This window comes from Zophobas morio, unplaced genomic scaffold, assembly GCF_036711695.1.
Source record: "Zophobas morio isolate AGI-343-1 ecotype UQ-CSIRO unplaced genomic scaffold, CSIRO_AGI_Zmor_V1 ptg000029l, whole genome shotgun sequence".
NCBI lineage: Eukaryota > Metazoa > Arthropoda > Insecta > Coleoptera > Tenebrionidae > Zophobas > Zophobas morio.
This window is the reverse complement of record NW_026972134.1, coordinates 9,786,468-9,808,882: the sequence shown is the minus strand read 5'-3', so window position 1 is coordinate 9,808,882 and position 22,415 is coordinate 9,786,468. Positions and strand designations below refer to the sequence as shown.

Below are 22,415 nucleotides of genomic sequence, written 5' to 3'. Positions count from 1 at the left end.
CGTTCAGAACTGCCTTGTTGGCAGTAGGCTCAATCCCATGTTTTGGTTCCATAAGCACGTAAATTGAGATTAACGCAATTTTAAGATGATAGTTGTCACCACACTTTTTTCTACAATTAATGTAGTTCTCATTCCTGTGAATGTACATTGCACGATTTCTGCATTTGATAGCCATTATGGCAGATTACAAAAAGAATATTCCCAGCGGGGGAGATTGGTAAAAAGTTATAAGACCGATAAGGTATCAGAGGATAATAAAAAATACCTTCCCAAAATCGACCTTAAGTACGACTACCTAAGGAACAAGTACAATTTGACGCTATTCCAGCATCCCAAACAGAACGAACTCACCAGTGCAGATGTAGGCGACACTAAGAGTCAACTTCCTACCTCAAAGTAAATTTGTTTCTTGAGATTACTACAAGTTTGAGCAGTCTTGCGTGCACACGACACACCGCAACACCGAGCGAATTCGTTTAATAAGGATGAATATCGAGGAATTCACTTTGACAAATCGGAAAATTGGTATTTTGGTGAATCAAGCAATCTTGTTGTTCCCTCCAGTTTTGAAATTCCAGTCCCAACCTGCTTTGTTACTTCCCGAGCGTAAGCAAAGGAAGTATTGTAATCGAGTCCGTCGGCCGACTCTCTACTTTTACGTTTTCTCGATCTTTCATGACCCCTAGAAGACGAAGAAATAGGTCTCCCATTTCCGTCTGTCTGTCCGTCTGTCCGTCTGTCCGTCTGTCCGTCTGTCCGTCTGTCCGTCTGTCCGTCTGTTGTCACGGATTTTTATTAGACAGATAATCTCCGAAAGTACTCGACCGATTGTTGTGAAATTTTGTACTTATATTAAGAATATCATGTAGATGGTAAAACGCTAACCAAAATTTGTCGAATCATCCCCACCACTAAAGCGATGACGTCACTTCAAAATTGTACATAGTAAATGGGTTTTCAATTGTATAAAATAACATAGTCCTACACATGTAGTTTACAACTCTGAATCGACTTTTCACCCGAAACGTCCAGATTTTTGGAAAAAAAATCAAAATTATAAAACAACATTTTGAAATTTAATTTTTAATCTGCTAACCAGAATGCTTTGAAATGCTGCAGATGTTTTAAGGCTATAAAGAGCATCATAAATCTTTAGTCAAAAAATAGTTGCTTATCCCCTCCAAAAACTTGATGACGTCAGCTCAAAAGTTTGTGGAATAAATCGTATCTAAAATGTACAAAATATGATGAGTCTGTACTTGTGAACTATCACTCCATTAATATTTTTTGGATTTGCATATACAGAGTGACTCAAAAAAATTAATGAATGCGTAAATTTATTTTATTGATTTAATCAGGAACTACAAAACCGAATGCTTTGAAATCTTGCAGATGTTTTAAGGTTATAAAGAGCATAATAAATTTTTAGTCAAAATATATTTGGTTATCTTCTACAAAAAACTGATGACGTCAGCTCAAAAGTTTTCCGAATAAATCGTATCTAAAATGTACAAAATATGATGAGTCTGTACTTGTGATTTATCATTCCATTCATATTTTTGGATTTGCATATGCAGGGTGACTCAAAAAAATTAATGAAGGCGTGAATTTATTTTATCGATTTAATCAGGAATTACAAAACCGAATGCTTTGAAATCTTGGGAATATTTTAAAGTTATTATAAGCATGGTAAACTTTTGTTCAAAATGTATTTGTTCATCCCTCCTAAAAAAATTGATGACGTCACCCTTAAATTTTGCTGAATAAATCCTATCTAAAATGCAAAAAATATGATGAGTTTGTACTTGTGATTTATCATTCCATTCATATTTTTTAGATTTTCTTAAGAGGTGGTTCAAAAAAATTAATGAAGTCAATTTATTTTATTGATTAAATTAAAGGCAACACTTATTATTAGTATTACACCCCAACCAACCCAATTTGGTAGACACAAAATTTGTTAAAGGAAAAACTCGGTTGAAACATAAGGGTAGCACGCTTATTTACATCGACTTTAACATTACAGACCTGCATTTGTTTTATGCGTTCACTTGATTCCGCGAATGTGAAATAGACATGTTTATAATAAACCAATTGTGAATTTCACCGTCAAGAATTAAAATAAAACCCAATGTTTTATATAATAAGCGGAAGTCGAAGCAATAAAACCGACGGTCGTTTTGTTTACAGTTTCTGTGTTTGGCTCTCACGTATGCTGTTACGCCTGTCATCTTAAATTAACAATGTTTATACATACACGATTTTCAGTTGCCTCTGATACGTAGGTATACGTGAGTAAATTGTTTCGTTATTTTATTGATTATTACAAATCAATATTCAAACGACCCAATTCATTTTCCCGAAAATTTGAGAATATAATAATTTTATTCTTAGTATTACACTACATCTATCCCAACTGATATACGTGTCCTTGCAAAAATGTTGATGACGTCATCGCAATTTTTTTTTAAATTCCCACTACAAAAATGTAATGAGAAAAAAAACACAATAGGCATGCAGTCGTCAAGTTTCCGACAGCGAGGGAAGTACTGTCTAAACTCTTTAGACCAATTTTTTTTTTATTGCGGTAATATCTGACTTATATCTCGTTGTTTCACATATTAGTTTTTTTAGTCCACCAGTTTGATAAATTGTTTATCAAATAACATAGGTACTCCTGTAAGGGTAGTTTAAGAATCCGTGTAAAGTTTTTACCTAAGACATCCATATTTTTGGAAAAAAATTAAAATTTTATAAAAACATTTTACAATTTAGTCTTGAATATGCAAAACTGAATGTTTTGAAATCTTGCAGATGTAACATATCATAAACATGGCAAATTTTTAATCAAAATATAGAACATAGATTATTTTCCTTACCCATGCCGAGCAATCACAACAAAGTACATCAGCGCTAAATTCAAACTGGCTCGAAGTCGAATATTATTATTGCTTTCATCTGTGTGGTCTGAGAATTTTTTTTAATTCGCATCGATTTTTGAAGTTTTTAAGAATCTTACTTTTCGATTTTAGGATTTCTCTTTGGAGTTCTTGTATTTTTTAATTTTTTGTTGTCGATTTTTATGTCGTCAATTTTTTCAGGTTTCAATGTTATAATTTTTAGTTTTGACAGTTTCTCGTTTTTTAGATTTTTCCATTTTAAGATATTTTAATTTTTTGAATTTTCGATTGTTGATTTTTTCGTTATCCGATTTTTTACTTTCGCTATTTGTTCAACATTTCGGTATTTCATTTTTTTTTATTGTTTAATGTTTCATTTTTTTTCAAGTTCACATTCAAATACAAGATTACGACCCATCTCCTTAAAACACAATAAAACTCTATCTGTAAATCGAACACCCTCTCTGGGACAAGTAGTAAATGCCTAGCTACTCATTTTGTGTTCGGAGAGCATAACAGGCTTCAGCCTCTGCTCTATGTTTGCAATAATAATAATAATAATAATAATAATAATAGATAGTTCTCTATTTCCTCTTTTTGCGTATCCTGTTTACTTACGTTTGTTTTCAGTCGCTGGATAATTATTTTTTCTTTTTTCATAGTTTTCATTTTTCTGTCTATAATTTCAATTCTTTTATTGCACATTTCTATTTTATTGCTTAATTTTTTTCATTGTCTACTCTGACCGTTGTCATTTCTTTCTTATATTATTTTTGTTCTTCTTTGATTTCTCTCCCATCTCTAGTAATTCGTTAGCAATTTTAATTACATGTTTAGGTTAGCTAAGGTACCAGCGTTAAATGATTAACTTCTATTGATTCACTGGAAGCCTTCTCGCCTTTTTACTTCCCGAGCGTAAGCAAAGGAAGTATTGTAATCGAGTCCGTCGGCCGACTCTCTACTTTTACGTTTTCTCGATCTTTCATGACCCCTAGAAGACGAAGAAATAGGTCTCCCATTTCCGTCTGTCTGTCCGTCTGTCCGCCCGTCTGTCCGTCTGTCCGTCTGTTGTCCCGGATTTTTATTAGACAGATAATCTCCGAAAGTACTCGACCGATTGTTGTGAAATTTTGTACTTATATTAAGAATATCATGTAGATGGTAAAACGCTAACCAAAATTTGTCTAATCATCCCCACCACTAATGCGATGACGTCACTTCAAAATTGTACATAGTAAATGGGTTTTCAATTGTATAAAATAACATAGTCCTACACATGTAGTTTACAACTCTGAATCGACTTTTCACCCGAAACGTCCAGATTTTTGGAAAAAAAATCAAAATTATAAAACAACATTTTGAAATTTAATTTTTAATCTGCTAACCAGAATGCTTTGAAACGTTGCAGATGTTTTAAGGCTATAAAGAGCATCATAAATCTTTAGTCAAAAAATATTTGCTTATCCCCTCCAAAAACTTGATGACGTCAGCTCAAAAGTTTGTGGAATAAATCATATCTAAAATGTACAAAATATGATGAGTCTGTACTTGTGATCTATCACTCCATTCATATTTTTTGGATTTGCATATACAGGGTGACTCAAAAAAATTAATGAATGCGTAAATATATTTTATTGATTTAATCAGGAACTACAAAACCGAATGCTCTGAAATCTTGCAGATGTTTTAAGGTCATAAAGAGCATAATAAATGTTTAGTCAAAATATATTTGCTTATCCCCTCCAAAAACTTGATGACGTCAGCTCGAAAGTTTGCCGAATAAATCATATCTAAAATGTACAAAATATGATGAGCCTGTACTTGTCATTTATCACTCCATTCATATTTTTTGGATTTGCATATACAGAGTGACTCAAAAAAATTAATGAATGCGTAAATATATTTTATTGATTTAATCAGCAACAACTACAAAACGGAATGCTCTGACATCTTGCAGATGTTTTAAGGTTATAAAGAGCATAATAAATGTTTAGTCAAAATATATTTGCTTATCCCCTCCAAAAACTTGATGACGTCAGCTCGAAAATTTGCCGAATAAATCATATCTAAAATGTACAAAATATGATCAGTCTGTACTTGTGATCTATCACTCCATTCATATTTTTTGTATTTGCATATACAGGGTGATTCAAGAAAATAAATGAAAGCGTAAATTTATTTTACTGATTTACTTAGGAACTACAAAACCGCATGCTTCGAAATCTTGAAGATATTTAAAAATTATCATAAGCATGGTAAATTTTTGATCAAAACGTATTTGGTTGTCCCCCCTAAAAAATTTATGATGTCACCACAAAATTTTGCTGAAAAAATCCTATCTAAAATGTACAAAATATGGTGCGTCTCTTCTTGTGATTTATCATTCCATTCAAATTTTTTCGATTTGCATATACAGGGTGACTCAAAAAAAATAATGAAGGCGTGAATTTATTTTATCGATTTAATCAGGAATTAGAAAACCGAATGATTTGAAATCTTGGGAATATTTTAAAGTTATTATAAGCATGGTAAACTTTTGTTCAAAATGTATTTGTTCATCCCTCCTAAAAAAATTGATGACGTCACCCTTAAATTTTGCTGAATAAATCCTATCTAAAATGCAAAAAATATGATGAGTTTGTACTTGTGATTTATTTTTATTATATTTATTTGTGTATTTTCTTAAGAGGTGGTTCAAAAAAATTAATGAAGTCAATTTATTTTATTGATTAAATTAAAGGCAACACTTATTATTAGTATTACACCCCAACCAACCCAATTTGGTAGACACAAAATTTGTTAATGGAAAAACTCGGTTGAAACATAAGGGTAGCACGCTTATTTACATCGACTTTAACATTACAGACCTGCATTTGTTTTATGCGCTCACTTGGTTCCGCGAATGTGAAATAGACATGTTTATAATCAACCAATTGTGAATTTCACCGTCAAGAATTAAAATAAAACCCAATGTTTTATATAATAAGCGGAAGTCGAAGCAATAAAACCGATGGTCGTTTTGTTTACAGTTTCTCTGTTTGACTCTCACGTATGCTGTTACGCCTGTCATCTTAAATTAAGAATGTTTATACATACACGATTTTAAGTTGCCTCTGATACGTATACGTGAGTAAATTGTTTCGTTATTTTATTGATTATTACAAATCAATATTCAAAACGACCCAATTCATTTTCCCGAAAATTTGAGAATATAATAATTTTATTCTTAGTATTACACTACATCTATCCCAACTGATATACGTGTCCTTGCAAGAATGTTGATGACGTCATCGCAATTTTTTTTTAAATTCCCACTACAAAAATGTAATGAGAAAAAAAACACAATAGGCATGCAGTTGTCAAGTTTCCGACAGCGAGGGAAGTACTGTCTAAACTCTTTAGACCAATTTTTGTATGTCTATTTTCCTTTAACTTTCCTGGCCTTTTTGCATTCATTTAGAACTTAGCAACGTCACTGTAGTTATCTCCAACCTATTCCCGAGAAAACTAAGCGAAGTGTAACAACCGGGTGTTTTCAGTGTATAACTAATTTCATGTTTTGCTTGAATTTCATAGCACTTGGAATACAAACTGTCGTTTTCCCTGTTTGCCGCTTGTTTGTCGTGTCAATTATTGTCGGTTAGAAATTTATTAGTTAAATTATCTAACCTCGAAATTACGAGCTGATTTCATCAGAGAAACACGCTTGAACGTGCGCTAACTACAATTGATCCATTCATGCTTTCCACACAGTTGTTAGCGACATTAAATAACATTGCCAAATATGAAACATGTAGCGTCAGATTCTCCTTTATCTAGGGTTTCATAGTTCCCATATTTTTGGAAGCATAGATAAGGGAAGGGTTTTTAAAATAACGTTATTTTGACAAGCACCTAATTTCAAGTTGTCTTGGTAATTTCGGCCATAGATTATGTTACAGATTTTTTCGAAATTTTAGTAAGATATTAACACTGATTTATTTCTCGTATCCAGAAAGTTGATTTAAAGAAAGCATCGTATACTAAAAAACAACAAAAAAAAAAACAAAACAAATGTTCTCACGTAGAGTAAGTTTAGAGCAACTATTTTAAAATTTTGCTGGAGAGGAATGAAGGGATGGTACATAGTAGTGAAAAACGTAGAGATAAAAGACGCGAATAAAAAAAAATCAGACATAGAAAAAGTGGAAAGAGATACAGTAACAGTTGGAATATGCATGCATGTATCCGAAAAATGATTGAAAATTTAAAAACAATCAGTCTAGTAGTTTTTACATCTGTATAATAAAATAGTTAAAAAACATAGAAGTGGAAGTACCCAATTAAATTCGATATACAATTCAAAATTTTTGTTAGAGATGAATAGCACCTATGTTCTATATAATAAATAATAATGTATGCTTATGCACTGATTTTTGTAGTTCTTACAATTCGTAATGTAGTAGTGAACAATGGATTTTAGATATCGTTACATAAAGTTCAACAGTTATCAAAATTTCTTAAAATTCTTTCGTAGGTATATCCTGTGAATAAAATTGTTATAAATTTTAAATAATTCACGAAATCTACGTAACGGTAATGTTTGTGTACACTTTTCTATAAAGCTCTCCTTTTTTATGTAGCAATTGCTGTCTACCTACACTACTACCTGTTTTAAAAAAAAAAAAATATGCATAAACAAAGAAAATCAAGAATTGCATTTTCTTCGAAAATAGTATTTACGACAGCTGCTCTTTCTAAAATGAATATATTTGTTACTTTTGCTAGATACAAACTAAATCTATATTTTGTCAGTACTTCTATTCGGCTCCCAGTAGACTTCGATTCCAGGATTTCCAAATGTCATTTAAAGTTAAATCTCTCGCTCGTAGAAAACAAATTTTTCATAGAAATTATTCGAATAAAAGTCGTCTTCTGAATATAGTTATGGTTTTGTTAAGTTAAACCGAAAATCCATTAGTAAAGTTGCTCAAAGCAAAAAGCTTCCAAAAGAATTATACAAAAAAACTAGACGGAAATTATGCTTCTTAACACAAATTTATTTAAACCTCACCAGCGCCGCCTTTCTCACTTCAAAGTTCTAAATACGTCCGCCTCTTCCTCAAAACTAATCTAAACTTTTTTAATTTTTTAATCAAGAAACATAAATTGGTTATCAACTGTGATCTTTGATCTACATTTCGTTGATAGAAATATCACTTACTGTTTGTGCAAGGGCATAAATTGGCTTGTTGATGATCCTGTTGGGAGTATTGGGGAAGGGCATTCGGTCTAACGAGCCCCATTCTTTAATCTTCCTTCGGTGACTGTAATAGCGATAAACGACGATCGTCATGGCTACGAAAAGGGCCATGCCGGTCCCTGCGGCGGCGCCCAACACTGCTGAGGCCACCATTCCTAAAAAATATCGAAAGGGGGATTTAGTTTTATTTCAACGGAAGAAGATGCGATGGCAAAAGGGGGTTCGTACACAGTCTGAAGGGCTGGAGATGGAGAGTGTAGATTTATAGGACGATCGAGGAAAACGGGTTTATCGGGTTGAAAAAAAGAAAAATGTAGCTAAAGCACAAATTTATCCTGTTATTTGAAAAAACTAACCCTAACTCTAACTGAATATAAACAAGTAAGTTAATAAACAATTCAGCTTAGACGTTATTCAGAATTGGGTTATTTAATATACTTACATTAAATATCGAAGATTTTTGTTAACTGTATAACGATAATATTTATTTCTGTCTAGTTAAAAAAGCTTTAATCTCGTTAGCCAATCATTAAAAAAAATTACCGTAATTGAAAGAAAATTGACAGCCTCATTAATTATTTATTAGTTTATTACATAAAAATTGTACGCGTAAAAAGATATTTTATGGATCGATCTGAGGCGATGAATTCAGTTTTTGTGTTGACTAAAAAAGGTGAAGGATTACCCTGTCGTCTGTGATTCATAAAAAAAAATATCTAACGGGTCTTTAAGCTCCAATCACTTCAACAGCATTTATTTTTTGTCATCCGTCTCTCTAAAATATCGAATACTGAATATTTAAATTCGGTAAATCTCAATTATTTTGATAAATATCAGGAGTTATGACTGTGAATTTTATATCTGCATTTTTATGAAAACTAATGTGGCGTCGACTGACTAAGACTTTAAGTATTAAGTCAAGTGATGGAACAATAAAATTTTAATAAAATAATTAATTATCATGGTTAAGATTTACATAAAATCGTTAAAAGTAAATAAAAACAAATAAAAATCAACGAGTTGCTAATTAAAGTTCCACTATTGTAATTGGCTAATGTGTGCCAACTGTTAACGACTTCTCATTTTTATTCTATAATGTAAGAAGCTAAGTTTGATGCAGAATTTTTTCCAAAAATTTTTGACAAGTCTGTTTTTTTTCGACCGACTCGACAGTATAATTTTTGGCAACTGTTCTAAATCCATCCTATGTACCTTTTGAGCTAAGCCCCAAGAGGTACACACACCTACACCATTATCGTGTTGAGGTTCGACGAAATGCGTGACCAGTGTATACTAAAAATTACGAAAGAACACATGTGTAAGTATTCCACGATTTTCGTTGATTCATACATTATTCGTCGAAGTTAAGGATAATCAAAAACAATTTTTAATTTTCCATCGGTTTTTGTTTTTTTTATTGTTGTTTAAAACAAACGAATACTAAAAAAACATCTCATACACCCAAATGCCAAGTGACAATGTTTGTAATTTTTTGTCAGGTTGGCAACACACTTACCTCACCTAAAATTAAAATTTTGGGTACCAAGTTAGTAACTACCATCTTGTCATTGGCTTTTATTTTTCGGGCGACTGACTACTTTCAAATTTTCTCGATGTGTCCTGACCCGTAAGATACGACACGTGTGTCGATTTTTATTAGCCAGATAATCTTCGAAATTAATGGACCGATTATTGTCAAATTTTACATATGTATTATGAATATCATGTCGATGGTAAAGTAAAACCATAACCAGCTTTCGTCTAATTGTCCCCGCCAACAATGTAATGACATCAGCTCAAAACTGAACATAGTAAATGAGTTTTAATTTGTAAAAAATAGCACAGGTACTCCTATAAGTGTCTTTTAAGAATCCGTGTAGAGTTTTTACCTGAGACATCCATATTTTGGAAAAAATCAAAATTTTATAAAAACAGTTTACAATTATTTAGTTTTGAATCTGCAAAACCGAATGTTTTGCAATCTTGCAGATGTAACTTATCGTAAACATGGTAAATTTTTAATGAAAATACATAGCCTATATTAATTTCCGCACCCATGCCGACCAATCACAATAAAGTACATCCGCGCTAAATTCAAACTGGCTTAAAGTCGAATATTATTATTGCTTTCATCTGTGTGGTCTGAGCATTTTTTTAATTCGCATCGATTTCTGAAGTTTTTAAGATTCTTAGTTTCTCGATTTTAGGATTTCTCTTTGGAGTTCTTGCATTTTTATTTTTTTTGTTGTCGATTTTTCACTTTCTCGATTTTTATTTCGTCAATTTTTTCAGGTTTCAAAATAAAAATTTTTAGATTTGACAGTTTCTCGTTTTTTCGATTTTTCCATTTTAAGATATTTTTATTTTTTGATTTTTCAATTGTTGATTTTTTCGTTATCCAATTTTTTACTTTCGCCATTTTTTCAACATTTCGGTATTTATTTTTTTTATTGTTTCAGTGTTTCATTTTTTCAATTTTTCAGTTTTCGATTTTTTAATTTTACAGTTTTTCGATGTTTATTTTGACATTCTTCAACTTTTTAATGTTACAATTTGTCGATTTTTAATTAATCAGTTTTTCGATTTTAGTTTTTTTTTTCAGTTTTCAAATTTTTAGTTGTATTTTCAGTTACCGAAATTTTCAGTTTCTCAAGTTTTAAGATTACAATTTTTGAATTTCTCGGTGTTTCAAGTTTCGTTTTTTCTATTTTTGATTTTCAATTTTGCAATTGTTCGATTTTTCTGTTTCTTAAATGTTCAGTTTTTTAATTTTTAAGGTTACAATTTTTTTTCCAATTGTTGAACCTCTTAATTATTCGATTTTCAGTTTCTTCATTTTTTGCAGTTCTTCGATTTCTCAATTTTTAAATTGTTCGGTTTTTCAATGTTTCTTTTTCGATTTTTCAGTTTTTACTTTTTTGAATTGATAGTTTTTCGATTTTTCCGTGTTTCGATTTCTCCATTTTTTTAGTTTTTCCATCTTCATTATGAAATTGTTGCATTTTTCAGTAAAATTTTACAATTTTTCGTTTTTTCGATTTTTCAATTTCTAGATTTTTAATTTATCCCTTTTTCAGGTTTCAATGTTACAAATTTTCGATTTTCAGTTTCTATCTTTTTATCAGTTCTATTTTTTAATTGTTTTCTCTCTACCCAATTTTCAGTTTGCCGTTTTTTCCAGTTTTTCAATATTTCAAGAATGGTTTTTCAATTTTTGATTTTCAGTTTTTCATTTCTTCAATTGTACCAATTTCAATTTTTTTTTCAAACTTACAATTTTGTATTTTTTTCACTTTTTTCAAATAATTATTAGGGTTTTTATTATTCAATTTTTGGCTTTTTAATTTTCCGATTTTTCAGTTTCTGTATTTTTTCAATTCTTCGATTTCTCAACTTTTAAATTTTTCAGTTTTTCAGTGTTTCGTTTTTTCGAGGTTACAATTTTTAAATTATTCCATGTTTCGTTTTTACAATTTCTTAATTTTTTAGTTTTCCGGTTTTCATTTTAAAATTTTTGAATTTTGAAATTAATTTTTTTTAGTATTTTTTATTTTTTAATTTATAGAACTTTTGTTTTTCGTTTTTTCGGTTTCTCAAATTTCTCGATTTTTAATTAATTAGGGTTTTCAGGTATCAATATTACAATTTTTCAATTTTTCAATTGTTTTTTCAATTATCCACTTGTTTAATTTCTCATTTTTTCATTTTTCGATTTTTTAATTTTAAATTTCCCGATATTTCAAGTTTTATTTTTCAATTTTTGATTCTCATTTTTTCGATTTTTTCTATTTTTTTTTATTTGTTCAATTTTTCGACTTCTCAATCTTAAAAGTTTTTGATTTTTCAATTTTATAGTTTTTGGACGTTTCAGTGTTACAATTTTCTGATTTTTAAATTTTTAAATTTTTCAAAATTTCAGATTGAATAAATTTGTCCTTTTGTTGAACAATTAACCAATGAAAAATCGAGAAAAAAAAAGAACAATAATTGAGGATTTGAAAAATTTTCATATCGAAAAACTGCAAAATTGTTTCTTTTTGTCGATTTTTTCAATTTCTCGATTTTTAATAATTTTGTTTTTTGATGTTTCAGTGTTACAGTTTTTCGGTTTTTCAAAAGTTCAGTTTGAATTAATTTGTCCTTTAAAATATATATAATATTAAATCGAAAAATTGCAAAATTGTTTCGTTTGGGCGATTCTTCAATTTCTCGATTTTTAATTGTTGCAATTGTTTCGATGTTACAGTGATTCGATTTTGCAAAATTTTATTTTGATTAAAATTGAAAATCAAGAACCTGAAATCTTTAAAATTGAAAAATTGCAAAATTGTTTCGTTTTTCGATTTTTTAATGTTTCAATTTCGGGATTTTTTATTTTTTCGTTCTCCAATTTTCCAATTACCGATTTTGCAGTTTTATTTTTAATTTTTCTATGTTTTTACAATTTTCCAATTTGTCGGTGTCTCGATTTTTTAGTTTCTCGATTTTCATATTAAAATTTTTGGAATTTTCATTTTAAAATTTTTGTATTCTTCATTATTTCAATGATACAATTTTCCAATTTTCCAATATTTTAGTTTGGATAAATTTGTTCTTTTGCAGAAAAATAAAAAAACACGAAATTGAAAATTTAAAAAACTAAAAGTTTAAAACTCAAAAAATTGTAAAATCGAAGAACTAACAAAGCAAAAAAATGGAGTAATTGAAAAATCGTAAAATCGAAAACTGAAGAATTTGTAAAATTAACAAATTAAATGCCGATTAAAAAAATGCGCCCACGCAATAATAAATATAAAAACAAATCGTATGGTTTTCCCTACAACCATGTTATTGAAAATGAACACTTGAATACACGCGTGAGGAAATTAATGTATGCTAAAATATATGAGGTTCCCCCCCAAAAGATGGATGACGTCATTTCAAAATTTTACCAATAAATCCTATTTAAAATATATACAAAATATGATAAATCTATACTTGTGATTTAGCATTGGATTTATACTTTTTAGAATTGTTTATACAGGGTGTCTCAAAAAATTAATGATTGAGTTAATTATTTTTTTTTTATTAAATCAAGAACGGCTTATTTTATTTTCCCGAAAATTTGGAAACACAATACTGTTATTATTAGTATTGCACTGTATCTGTACAAATTGATTTACGTGTCCTTTCAAAAATATTAATGACGTCATCACAAAATTTTGTTAAAGAAAAACTTATTTGAAACATCATGTAGCAGGCTTCCTTGTATTTACTTTAACATTACATACATATCTACATCATAGAACAATAACACACCAGTTTAATGTAAAACTTTATTCAACACATGAGTAATTTTTGGTAAAAATATTGATTTTTTAAATTTAATTTTGAAATTTGGTTTCAAAGTTAGAGAAATGGAGTTATAATGATTAGTCTGCATTTATAAACAAGGCGATGTATGAAGTTAGTGAGTTAGACTTATAAATCATTAGTGAGTTAGGGTTATAAGCTACTAGAGAATTATAATAGTATATTATACGCCAAGGTAGTGAAGGCAATCATTATAGACCGAACGCGGATTAGAGCCTCAGAGGCGAAATGTCGAGGGTTGTAAGCGTGAGGTCTACAGTGGTCTTCACTACCGTGCGTGGTTTTCATAAGTAAACAAATTCGTTACCATGGAAACGGCAAAAACATAATTCATCACAAAATTACATCTTTTTTCTTAATTTATGCTAGTGGAAAAAATTTTGTATGTCCTTCATAAAATCAGTTGGGACAATAATATTTCTACAATCTACAGCAACAATGCACAGACATGGTGTAGGACATGTTTTTTAATCAAAAGGAACGACCGGCTCATTGTTCACTGTTTACCTATAATACAACATAATAAAATACGCGCTTTATTTAGAAGTTTTACGTTCAGATTTACTTTTTTATGAGCAGTTAATTTATTTTACCTATATGTCGTGAAAACCGTCCACCTGTAAAATATATAGTGCCGGAATAGATTTTTACCTTTTCTCCACTTCGTCGAAGCTAATAAATTCTAATAGACGCTATAACAAATTTAGTGTTGTAAATGTAGGTTACAGCGATCGTTATTTAGAGTGGCGGTAATAAATGGCCGCCTAAAATCACATTATACCAGATATATTATTCTCTTCCGATGCCCACAAAATGCCGTTCCTTTCAATCTTCCAATAAAACCCCCTCTACCGTCCCCACACCGACTTCCTCTGAACCTGACACAAATTTATCGACTTTCCTATTAAGCAAAGCAAAACACAAAATTAAAAAAAGTGTCTCATCGCGTGCCCTTGACATTTCTGTCAATAACACACGTCTGCCGCGTTATCATGTCTCCTCCAGATAAAAACCGGATTCGTCCGGAGTTTTTTCGCCCTTTATCTTTCGTTTCTTCCCCGCATCGAACTCCCTCAAGTGCGATTTAAATCGCGCATTTATCCGCTTTTCTCTCACCTGTTTTGAGAAAATTTTATCGCTTTTTTGCGTCCACGCGAAATGGAAGATTTTAAGCTCGACGTCGAGTTAATTTCGTATCCGTTCGTTTGCTTTTTATCTTTTGCTCCATCATAATCAATATGAGTTTGCCGATAATCACAAATCGGTTCTACTCGCAATATGGGGGCTGTCAATGATTAGATTACATTGACGTCACGTAATTGGACCTCATGCAGGATGTTTGGGTTCGGGATGTTACATCTTAAGAGTTAATTGACATGAGTTGAGTGTGTGATGGACTAATTCGGTTAAATTTTCGAGGGGCGCTTCCTTGTTTGAGTTAGAAATTAGGGTTTGAAAGGTTGGGTGGTTTCTTTGTGGCGTATTTATGGGCAGACGCCTCACTTTATTGAAAAAGCGAGTGCGTGACTGAGACTCTTCCTTAATAGCGGCAGAAATTTCTTAGTCTGTTTTGCAAAATTTTATAAAATGTATTGATTGCATTATTTTCTCACGGTGAAGTTAAGTAATAATAATTTAAGGGGTAATAAGGGTTGAGGCGGTCCAATATGGTGGTATAGTTTTGGAAATTTAATTCTACCCTATAAAATTTTATTGGCAATAACGAGACGGACAGTAGTACTTAGTACAATAGCAAGAGATATTTACAACTTAAAGTTGTCGCGTGCCGTTAATCCCCAGATGTTAGAAAGCAGAATAATCCATGTTCGGGCAGGGACCATCGTTATTCACGAAGGAAGGTGACCATTATTTTATGACTAAAAATAATAAAAAACTAGGATCTGTATTCTTTCGGCACAATATTTTACAATTTAGTTAAAACTATGTAGTTATTCCTTAATAAATTTTCTTTTGTAATTTGCAATTTGAAATGTTTACAATTGCCGCAGTGAGGTAAATGTGATGAATTATACAGAACATCCATCAATACAAGTTCGTCAAAGACAAATTTAATTAAATTTGTGTACCGATATTCATACCCAGAGATGTTAGAATGCATCGCACAAAAGACTTAATTAAACTGCTGCTAAAATTACCAAGTAAATAGGACTAAATATTCAAATTTTACTATCGACATAGTCGCAGCAATCAACACTCATACAGCTTATGCTCTACAATGATGGACTCATGCACGAGTACATAAATGAAATAAGCGAAACACTCCTCGAGGTACAACTCGTGTAAGATTAATTGAGATAAACACTATTAGGAAATGAATTGGTGAAACATTTTGCTTAGATATTATTTAAAAAGTACTTTAGATACAACTAGAAAAAGTGGTGTTCGGGTTTCGGTTTTACCTACCAACCGCAACCCTTGTCAACAAGCGTCCCCAACTTTCTCTTCTACCTGCAATGTATCGCTTCCGATTTTAACAACTTTGTACATAGACTTCGAACCGTCAACAACAAGTAAATACAGTGTTACACAGCACATGTTTGTGTTTCATTTTATATCAATCTTTTTCGGTACGTATGTATGAATAACAATCATACATCCAACATTGGTCCTTCGAGCCGGATCTCTCCACATGTGTGATCCAGTGCTGTGAATTCAACAATAAAACGCGGTGGTGCCATTTTTCGACGCCTGTATCGGGAGACGTGATCTACCGGCCATCGGAGTTCCCTACCGGACAGGAGAGCAGCGAATCCAGCCCATCCAGTCGTTTCATCCAAGGTTCCAAGTGACCTTATCACGTTTTTGGTAATTTTCGACGCCTGTATCTGGAGACGTGACCTACCGGCCATCGGAGTTCCCTACCGAGCAGGAGAGCAGCGAATTCAGCCCATCTAGTCAATTCACCCAGGCTCCAGGTGATCTTATTACGGTTTTGGCAATTTTCGACGCCTGCATCGGGAGACGGGATCCAGCCATTGGAAATTCCCAACCGGACAGGAGAGCAGCGAATCAGTCTAGCCGTCCCAGGTGCCAGAGGGCCTTATTGCGGTGAGTGGGTTCCAACTATTCCTTTTCTTTATCTATTTCCGGTCAAGCACGCATTCGACCGTAATTGCACGTCATTTTATTTAAATTTCATTGGCAAGTACCATTTACCTTGCCCGAACTGTACCAGTTTTACGTATTTCAACTAAGCGGTTTTTCAAATGGTTATGACGCGTTCGCAAACTTTCGATGCTCCACACATGGCAGGCGCGCAAGGTGACGACAATGCCGAAACATTTTCGGACTCAAATCCTACATCAGAGGATGCAGGAAATTTACAAATTTTATTCTTAAAAAGAAATCGCATTCACGACGAAATATCGCGTTTCAAGTTGTGGTTTGAAACAAACAATCTAAGTACATCCGCTTCTCGACTAAGAGTAAGATTGCGCGATTTTGTACGTATTAAGGCTCAGTTTGACAAAATCCATTCTCAGATTGAAGCTCTTGATGACGCCACCCCCGATTTAGAACAAGCTACCACAAGACTTTATTTTGAAAACGCGTATTACGATTTATGTGCAGATGTCGAAGATGCTATTGAACAAAAACGCGTTAACACATCTTCACCTGCACCGCAAGGTAACGCACCTACGAGCACACCGTCACCATCGGTGCAGTTGCTCCCGAATGTTATTAAACCGTTTAGCGGAATTTATACTGAATGGCTACCTTTTTATAATACATTTAAAACACAAAAGGTGTCTACATTTACAGCGGCAGTAAATCGCAATAGTACACAATCCACTTGTTATTTTTGTAAAAAATCTCATTTAATTTACAACTGTGTTACCTTTTCAAAACTCAGTGTTTCGGAAAGAAGGTCTCAGGTAGATAGGTTGAAATTATGTCAAAATTGTCTCAAACCATCGCATACGTCCGATAGCTGTAAATCTATGTCATGTAAATTATGCCAATTGAAACATAATACACTTTTACATAGTGACCAACCCTCCCATTCAAACGAAAACCAGCCTAGTACCAGTGGAGTTTATTGCTCATCCGCCCTTTTTCCACAAGCCGTTTTGTCTACAGCAATAATTCTAATAAAGGATTGTAAAAACAAATTTCAAAAATTCCGGGCTTTGTTAGACGTGGGTTCAGAATCGCATTTTATTACTGAAGCCGCCACTAACAAATTGGGTTTAAGTACAGAAAATGCAAATGTGGTCGTAGCAGGTATTCAATGTTCAAATACGACCGCTAGACAAAAGGTTCAGGTACAGATCGAGTCGTTGCATTACTCATTTACAACAGCTTTAAATTGTCTGGTAATCCCAAAAATTTCGAAGAACATACCTGTCCGTACCTTTTCTAAAGATGAGCTGGACATACCTGAAGCGGTAAAACTTGCCGATCCTAATTTCAATTTGTCACAGCCAATCGATCTGTTAATCGGAGCTGGATTATTTTGGCAACTGTTATGTGTAGGTCAAATTCAAACGATAGGACATGGCTTAATATTACAAAAAACTTTATTAGGTTGGATTGCAGGAGGGCCATTGCATGGATGCCCCACCAGTAACACTCGTCAAAATCTACATTGCGCGGTCAATAATGTCAATTTAGAAAAGCAAGTTGAAAAGTTTTGCAAACTTGAAAGCCATTCAAGCGATGCCAAGTCGCTCACAGCTCCTGAAATGCAACAGGAGAACTATTTTATTAACAATGCCACTCGATTGTCCAACGGACGATTTCAAGTCAGATTAACCTTTAGCAAGAGTTTCCCAATTTTGAGGAATTCGAAAGAAATCGCGCTTCAACGATTGTACTCATCGGAACTTAAGCTCGCAAAAAATATTATGTTAGAAATCAACTATCATAATTTTATAAAAGAAAACATTAATTCAAATCACATCCGTTTACTAGGTCCATTGACAGAGCATAGAATCGAAAGTGAACCCTATTACCTCTTGCCTCACCACGCGGTTTTCAAAAATGACGGGGTCACTGAAAAGATTTGCGTAGTGTTTGACGGGTCAGTCAAACCATTAGTCGGAAAAAGCATAAATGCTTGTCTGAGTACAGGGCCAAAAATACAAAACGACATTTCCGATTCAATAATTCGATCTAGGACGCATGAGGTCGCTTTTACTGCGGACATTTGTAACATGTATCATCAAATTTTATTTCAACCCGAAGACAGACGATACGAAAAAACTTTGTGGTGGGATGATCCCGTGCTTTACCAAGCACGTGTCACTTTAGCCAAACGGGCTTCGAATACAAATTTGCTGAATGATTTGACAACTAACCACATCAATTTTCATTTCATTCCGCCTTCTGCGCCACATATGGGGACTATCGGGGAAGCAATGGTCAAATCTTCGAAAAGTCAGTTGAAGCGCGTTACTGGTATATTTTTATTTAATTTGCAAGAAATGCAGACGTTGCAAATACAAGTCGAAACGTGTTTGAATTCGTACCCGTTAACCGCCATGTCCAAAGATCCAAATGACCTGACTCCTTTAATTCCCGGTCACTTCCTCGTTGGAACCCCTCTAACTGTTATTCCAGAGGATAACGTCACCACGGTCTCAACGAACCGGCTCTCCAGGTGGCAACAATTCAGCCGCACTCAGCAGCAATTTTGGAAACGGTGGACAGCAGAACATATGGGTAAACTTCATCATCGCCCAAAATGGACCAAGGCCAGCCGCAACAGCATAAGGTGGACGATTTGGTGGTCGTTAAGGAAGACCACACACCCCCGCTTATATGGACCACTGGGACGCGTTATTACTGTTCATCCCGGTCTACATGCCCCCATTCGCGTAGTGACAGTGAGAACCGCGCATGATGTGATTAACCTGCAAGTGACTAAGCTGTGTGTGCTTCCGACATAAACAAATGTGCAGTGTCTGAATTTACCCCTTTTTTTCTATGTGTTCTGTACTCTATTTCATTGTCAATGTATGCACCTGTCATGTAGACACATATTATGTATTTCATATTTGTAATTGTTATACTTTGTCATGTTGAAAGTTAGTTCTTTCAAGGCGCCGGACCATGTTCGGGTTTCGGTTTTACCTACCAACCGCAACCCTTGTCAACAAGCGTCCCCAACTTTCTCTTCTACCTGCAATGTATCGCTTCCGATTTTAACAACTTTGTACATAGACTTCGAACCGTCAACAACAAGTAAATACAGTGTTACACAGCACATGTTTGTGTTTCATTTTATATCAATCTTTTTCGGTACGTATGTATGAATAACAATCATACATCCAACAAGTGGGTACATGTATTTCAACATCTGACAGAAACAAATTATTACAAATTGAATTTTGAAATTTTCATCTTTTTCAAAAATTAATTTTTTAGAGGATACGTTATTTGGCAAAATCAGTCTTATTTTAGCACGTACTGTCCCCGCCCAACCGCCCTTTATTGTCTTAGAGAGCATGCCATTTGGTAAAATCAATGCCCTCTAAAAAAAATAAAGGGCGGGTGGGCGGTGCTAGTACTAGCCAAAATAAGACTGATTTTAGCAAATGACCTACGCTCTAAAAAAGTAAAGGGCGGGTGGGCGGGGCTAGTACTTGCCAAACTTGCCTTATGCAAAGTTCGACCCATTTTCGACGATTTTCGAAATTTAACTAACCATATTTTCTTGTAGATTTCGGGCCGCAGAAATCACTTCCGGTCTCATTTGTTGGATAACTTCAACCGTTTTTCCAGAATCACCCATTGAAAAATTTCAAAAAATTGGAATTTCACACCGGATTTTTCGAAAATATTACTCCGTAACCGTAAAGACGTATGTTTCTGGAATTAGCACATCAAGATCTCTAATCCTGAATTTTTTCTGAATTTTTAGACGACTTTTTCAAAATGATATTTTCCTCTATGTATACCCCCCTTATTTCGACCTATTTTCAACGATTTTCGAAATTTGACTGAATACATTTTCTTGTAGATTTCGGAGCGCAGAAGACACTTGCATTTTTCAATTCTTCGATTTTTCATTTTTTCAGTTTTTCGATTTGCAATTTTTCGAGTTTTTCAGTTTACATTTTTTAGTTTTTCAATTTTCCAATTTTTAAATTTTTCAATTTTTAGATTTTGCAATTGTTGGATTTGAGTTTCTCGAGTTTTCAATTTATAATTTTTCAGTTTTTCGATTTTCAATTATTCGATTCATGACTGTTCAGATTTTATAATCTTTTGTTTTACAATTTTTATTTCTTCAATTTTGCTATTTTTAATTTTTTTTTGTTTCTTTGAGTTTGAGTTTTCACGTCATTACGTTTTTATTTTATTTATTTTTTAAATTTTTCGGTTTTTCATTGTCCTGATTTTATAATTTTCCTTTTTTTGAATGTGAAAATTTTCAATTTTCGGATTTTTCAATTTTTCGGTTCAAAAACAAAAGAAAAATGATACCGAGATTCTTTCAATCTACTTCAAAAACCAAATACAAGCAGTCCTATGAGATTCCTTTAAAATTCTTCAAAAATCAAACAGGGGTAATCGAGATTCTTTCAAACTATATACTTCAAAAATCAGACAAAATATCGCCAAGATTCTATTAAACTTTAAGAACCAGACAAGGGATTCCTAGGATCCTTTTAAACTATTTACTTCAAATACCAAACAGGGGATCCTCGAGATTCTTTCAAACTAGTCCAAAAACAAACTAAAAGAGACCCTCACAAACAAAACAGAAGTGTTCCCGAGATTCATTCAAATTTACTTCAAAAACAAAACAAAAGGTGTCCCCGAGATTCTTTCAAACTACTTCAACAATCAAACACAAGGGGTCCAAAGAGATTCTTTCAAAATACTTCAAAAACCAGAGAGGGGTAATGGAGATTCTTTCAAATTATATACTTCAAAAATCAGACAAAGTATCCCCAAGATTCTATTAAACTTTAAGAACCACACAAGGGATCCCCGGGATTGTTTCAAACTACTTCAAAAACAAAATAAAAGAAAACCTCAAGATTCTTTCAAACTGCCTCAAAAACAAAACAAAACGGGTCCCCGAAATTCTTAAAAACTATGAAAAAACTAGACACAACAGGTACCGAGATTCTTTCAACCTACTTCAAAAACCAGACAAAGGATCCCTAAGATTCTTTCAAACTTCTTCAAAAACAAAACAAAATCTGTCCCCGAGATTCTTTCAGTCTACTTCAAAAACCAGACAACGGATCCTCAAGATTCTTTCAAACTTCTTCAAAAATAAAACAAAAGGGGTCCCCGAGATTTTTTCAAACTACTTCAACAATCAAATACAAGGGGTCCCATCAGATTCTTCCAAAATACTTCAAAAACCAGACAGGGGTAATGGAGATTATTTCAAATTATGTACTTCAAAAATCTGACAAGGTATCCTCAAGATTCTATTAAACTTTAAGAACCAATCAAAGGATCCCCGGAATTGTTTCAAACTACTTCAAAAACAAATTAAAAGAAAACCTCAAGATTCTTTCAAACTATGAAAAAACCAGTCACAACAGGTACCGAGATTCTTTCAATCTACTTCAAAAACCAGACAAGGGATCCCCATGATTCTCTAAAACTACTTAAAAACCTGACAAGGGGTCCCCAAGACTGTTTCAAACTACTTCAAAAAACAAAGCTTATGGGGTTCTCGAGATTTTTTCAAACTATGTCAAAATCCAGACAACAGGTCCCGAGATTTTTACAATCTACATCAAAAACCATACCAGGGATCCCCAAGATTCTTTCAAAATTCTTCAAAAACAAAACAAAAGGTGTCTCCGAGATTATTTTAACTACTTCAAAGACAAAACAAAAATTGTCCCTAGATTCTTTCAAACCACTTCAACAACCCAACACAAGGGGTCCTATGAAATTCTTTCAAAATACTTCAAAAACCAGACAAG

General features: G+C 32.9%; 1 protein-coding gene across 1 annotated transcript in view; it reads right to left on the bottom strand.

The window, feature by feature from the left end:
* Positions 1–22,415, bottom strand: part of Sytbeta (Synaptotagmin beta) — a 141,838-nt gene that overhangs the window by 93,539 nt on the left and 25,884 nt on the right. The window contains exon 2 of the mRNA XM_064066857.1: positions 8,104–8,297. Coding sequence (XP_063922927.1) covers positions 8,104–8,295 — 192 coding nt within the window. The 5' untranslated portion in view covers positions 8,296–8,297. The remainder of the gene's footprint in view (positions 1–8,103; positions 8,298–22,415) is intronic.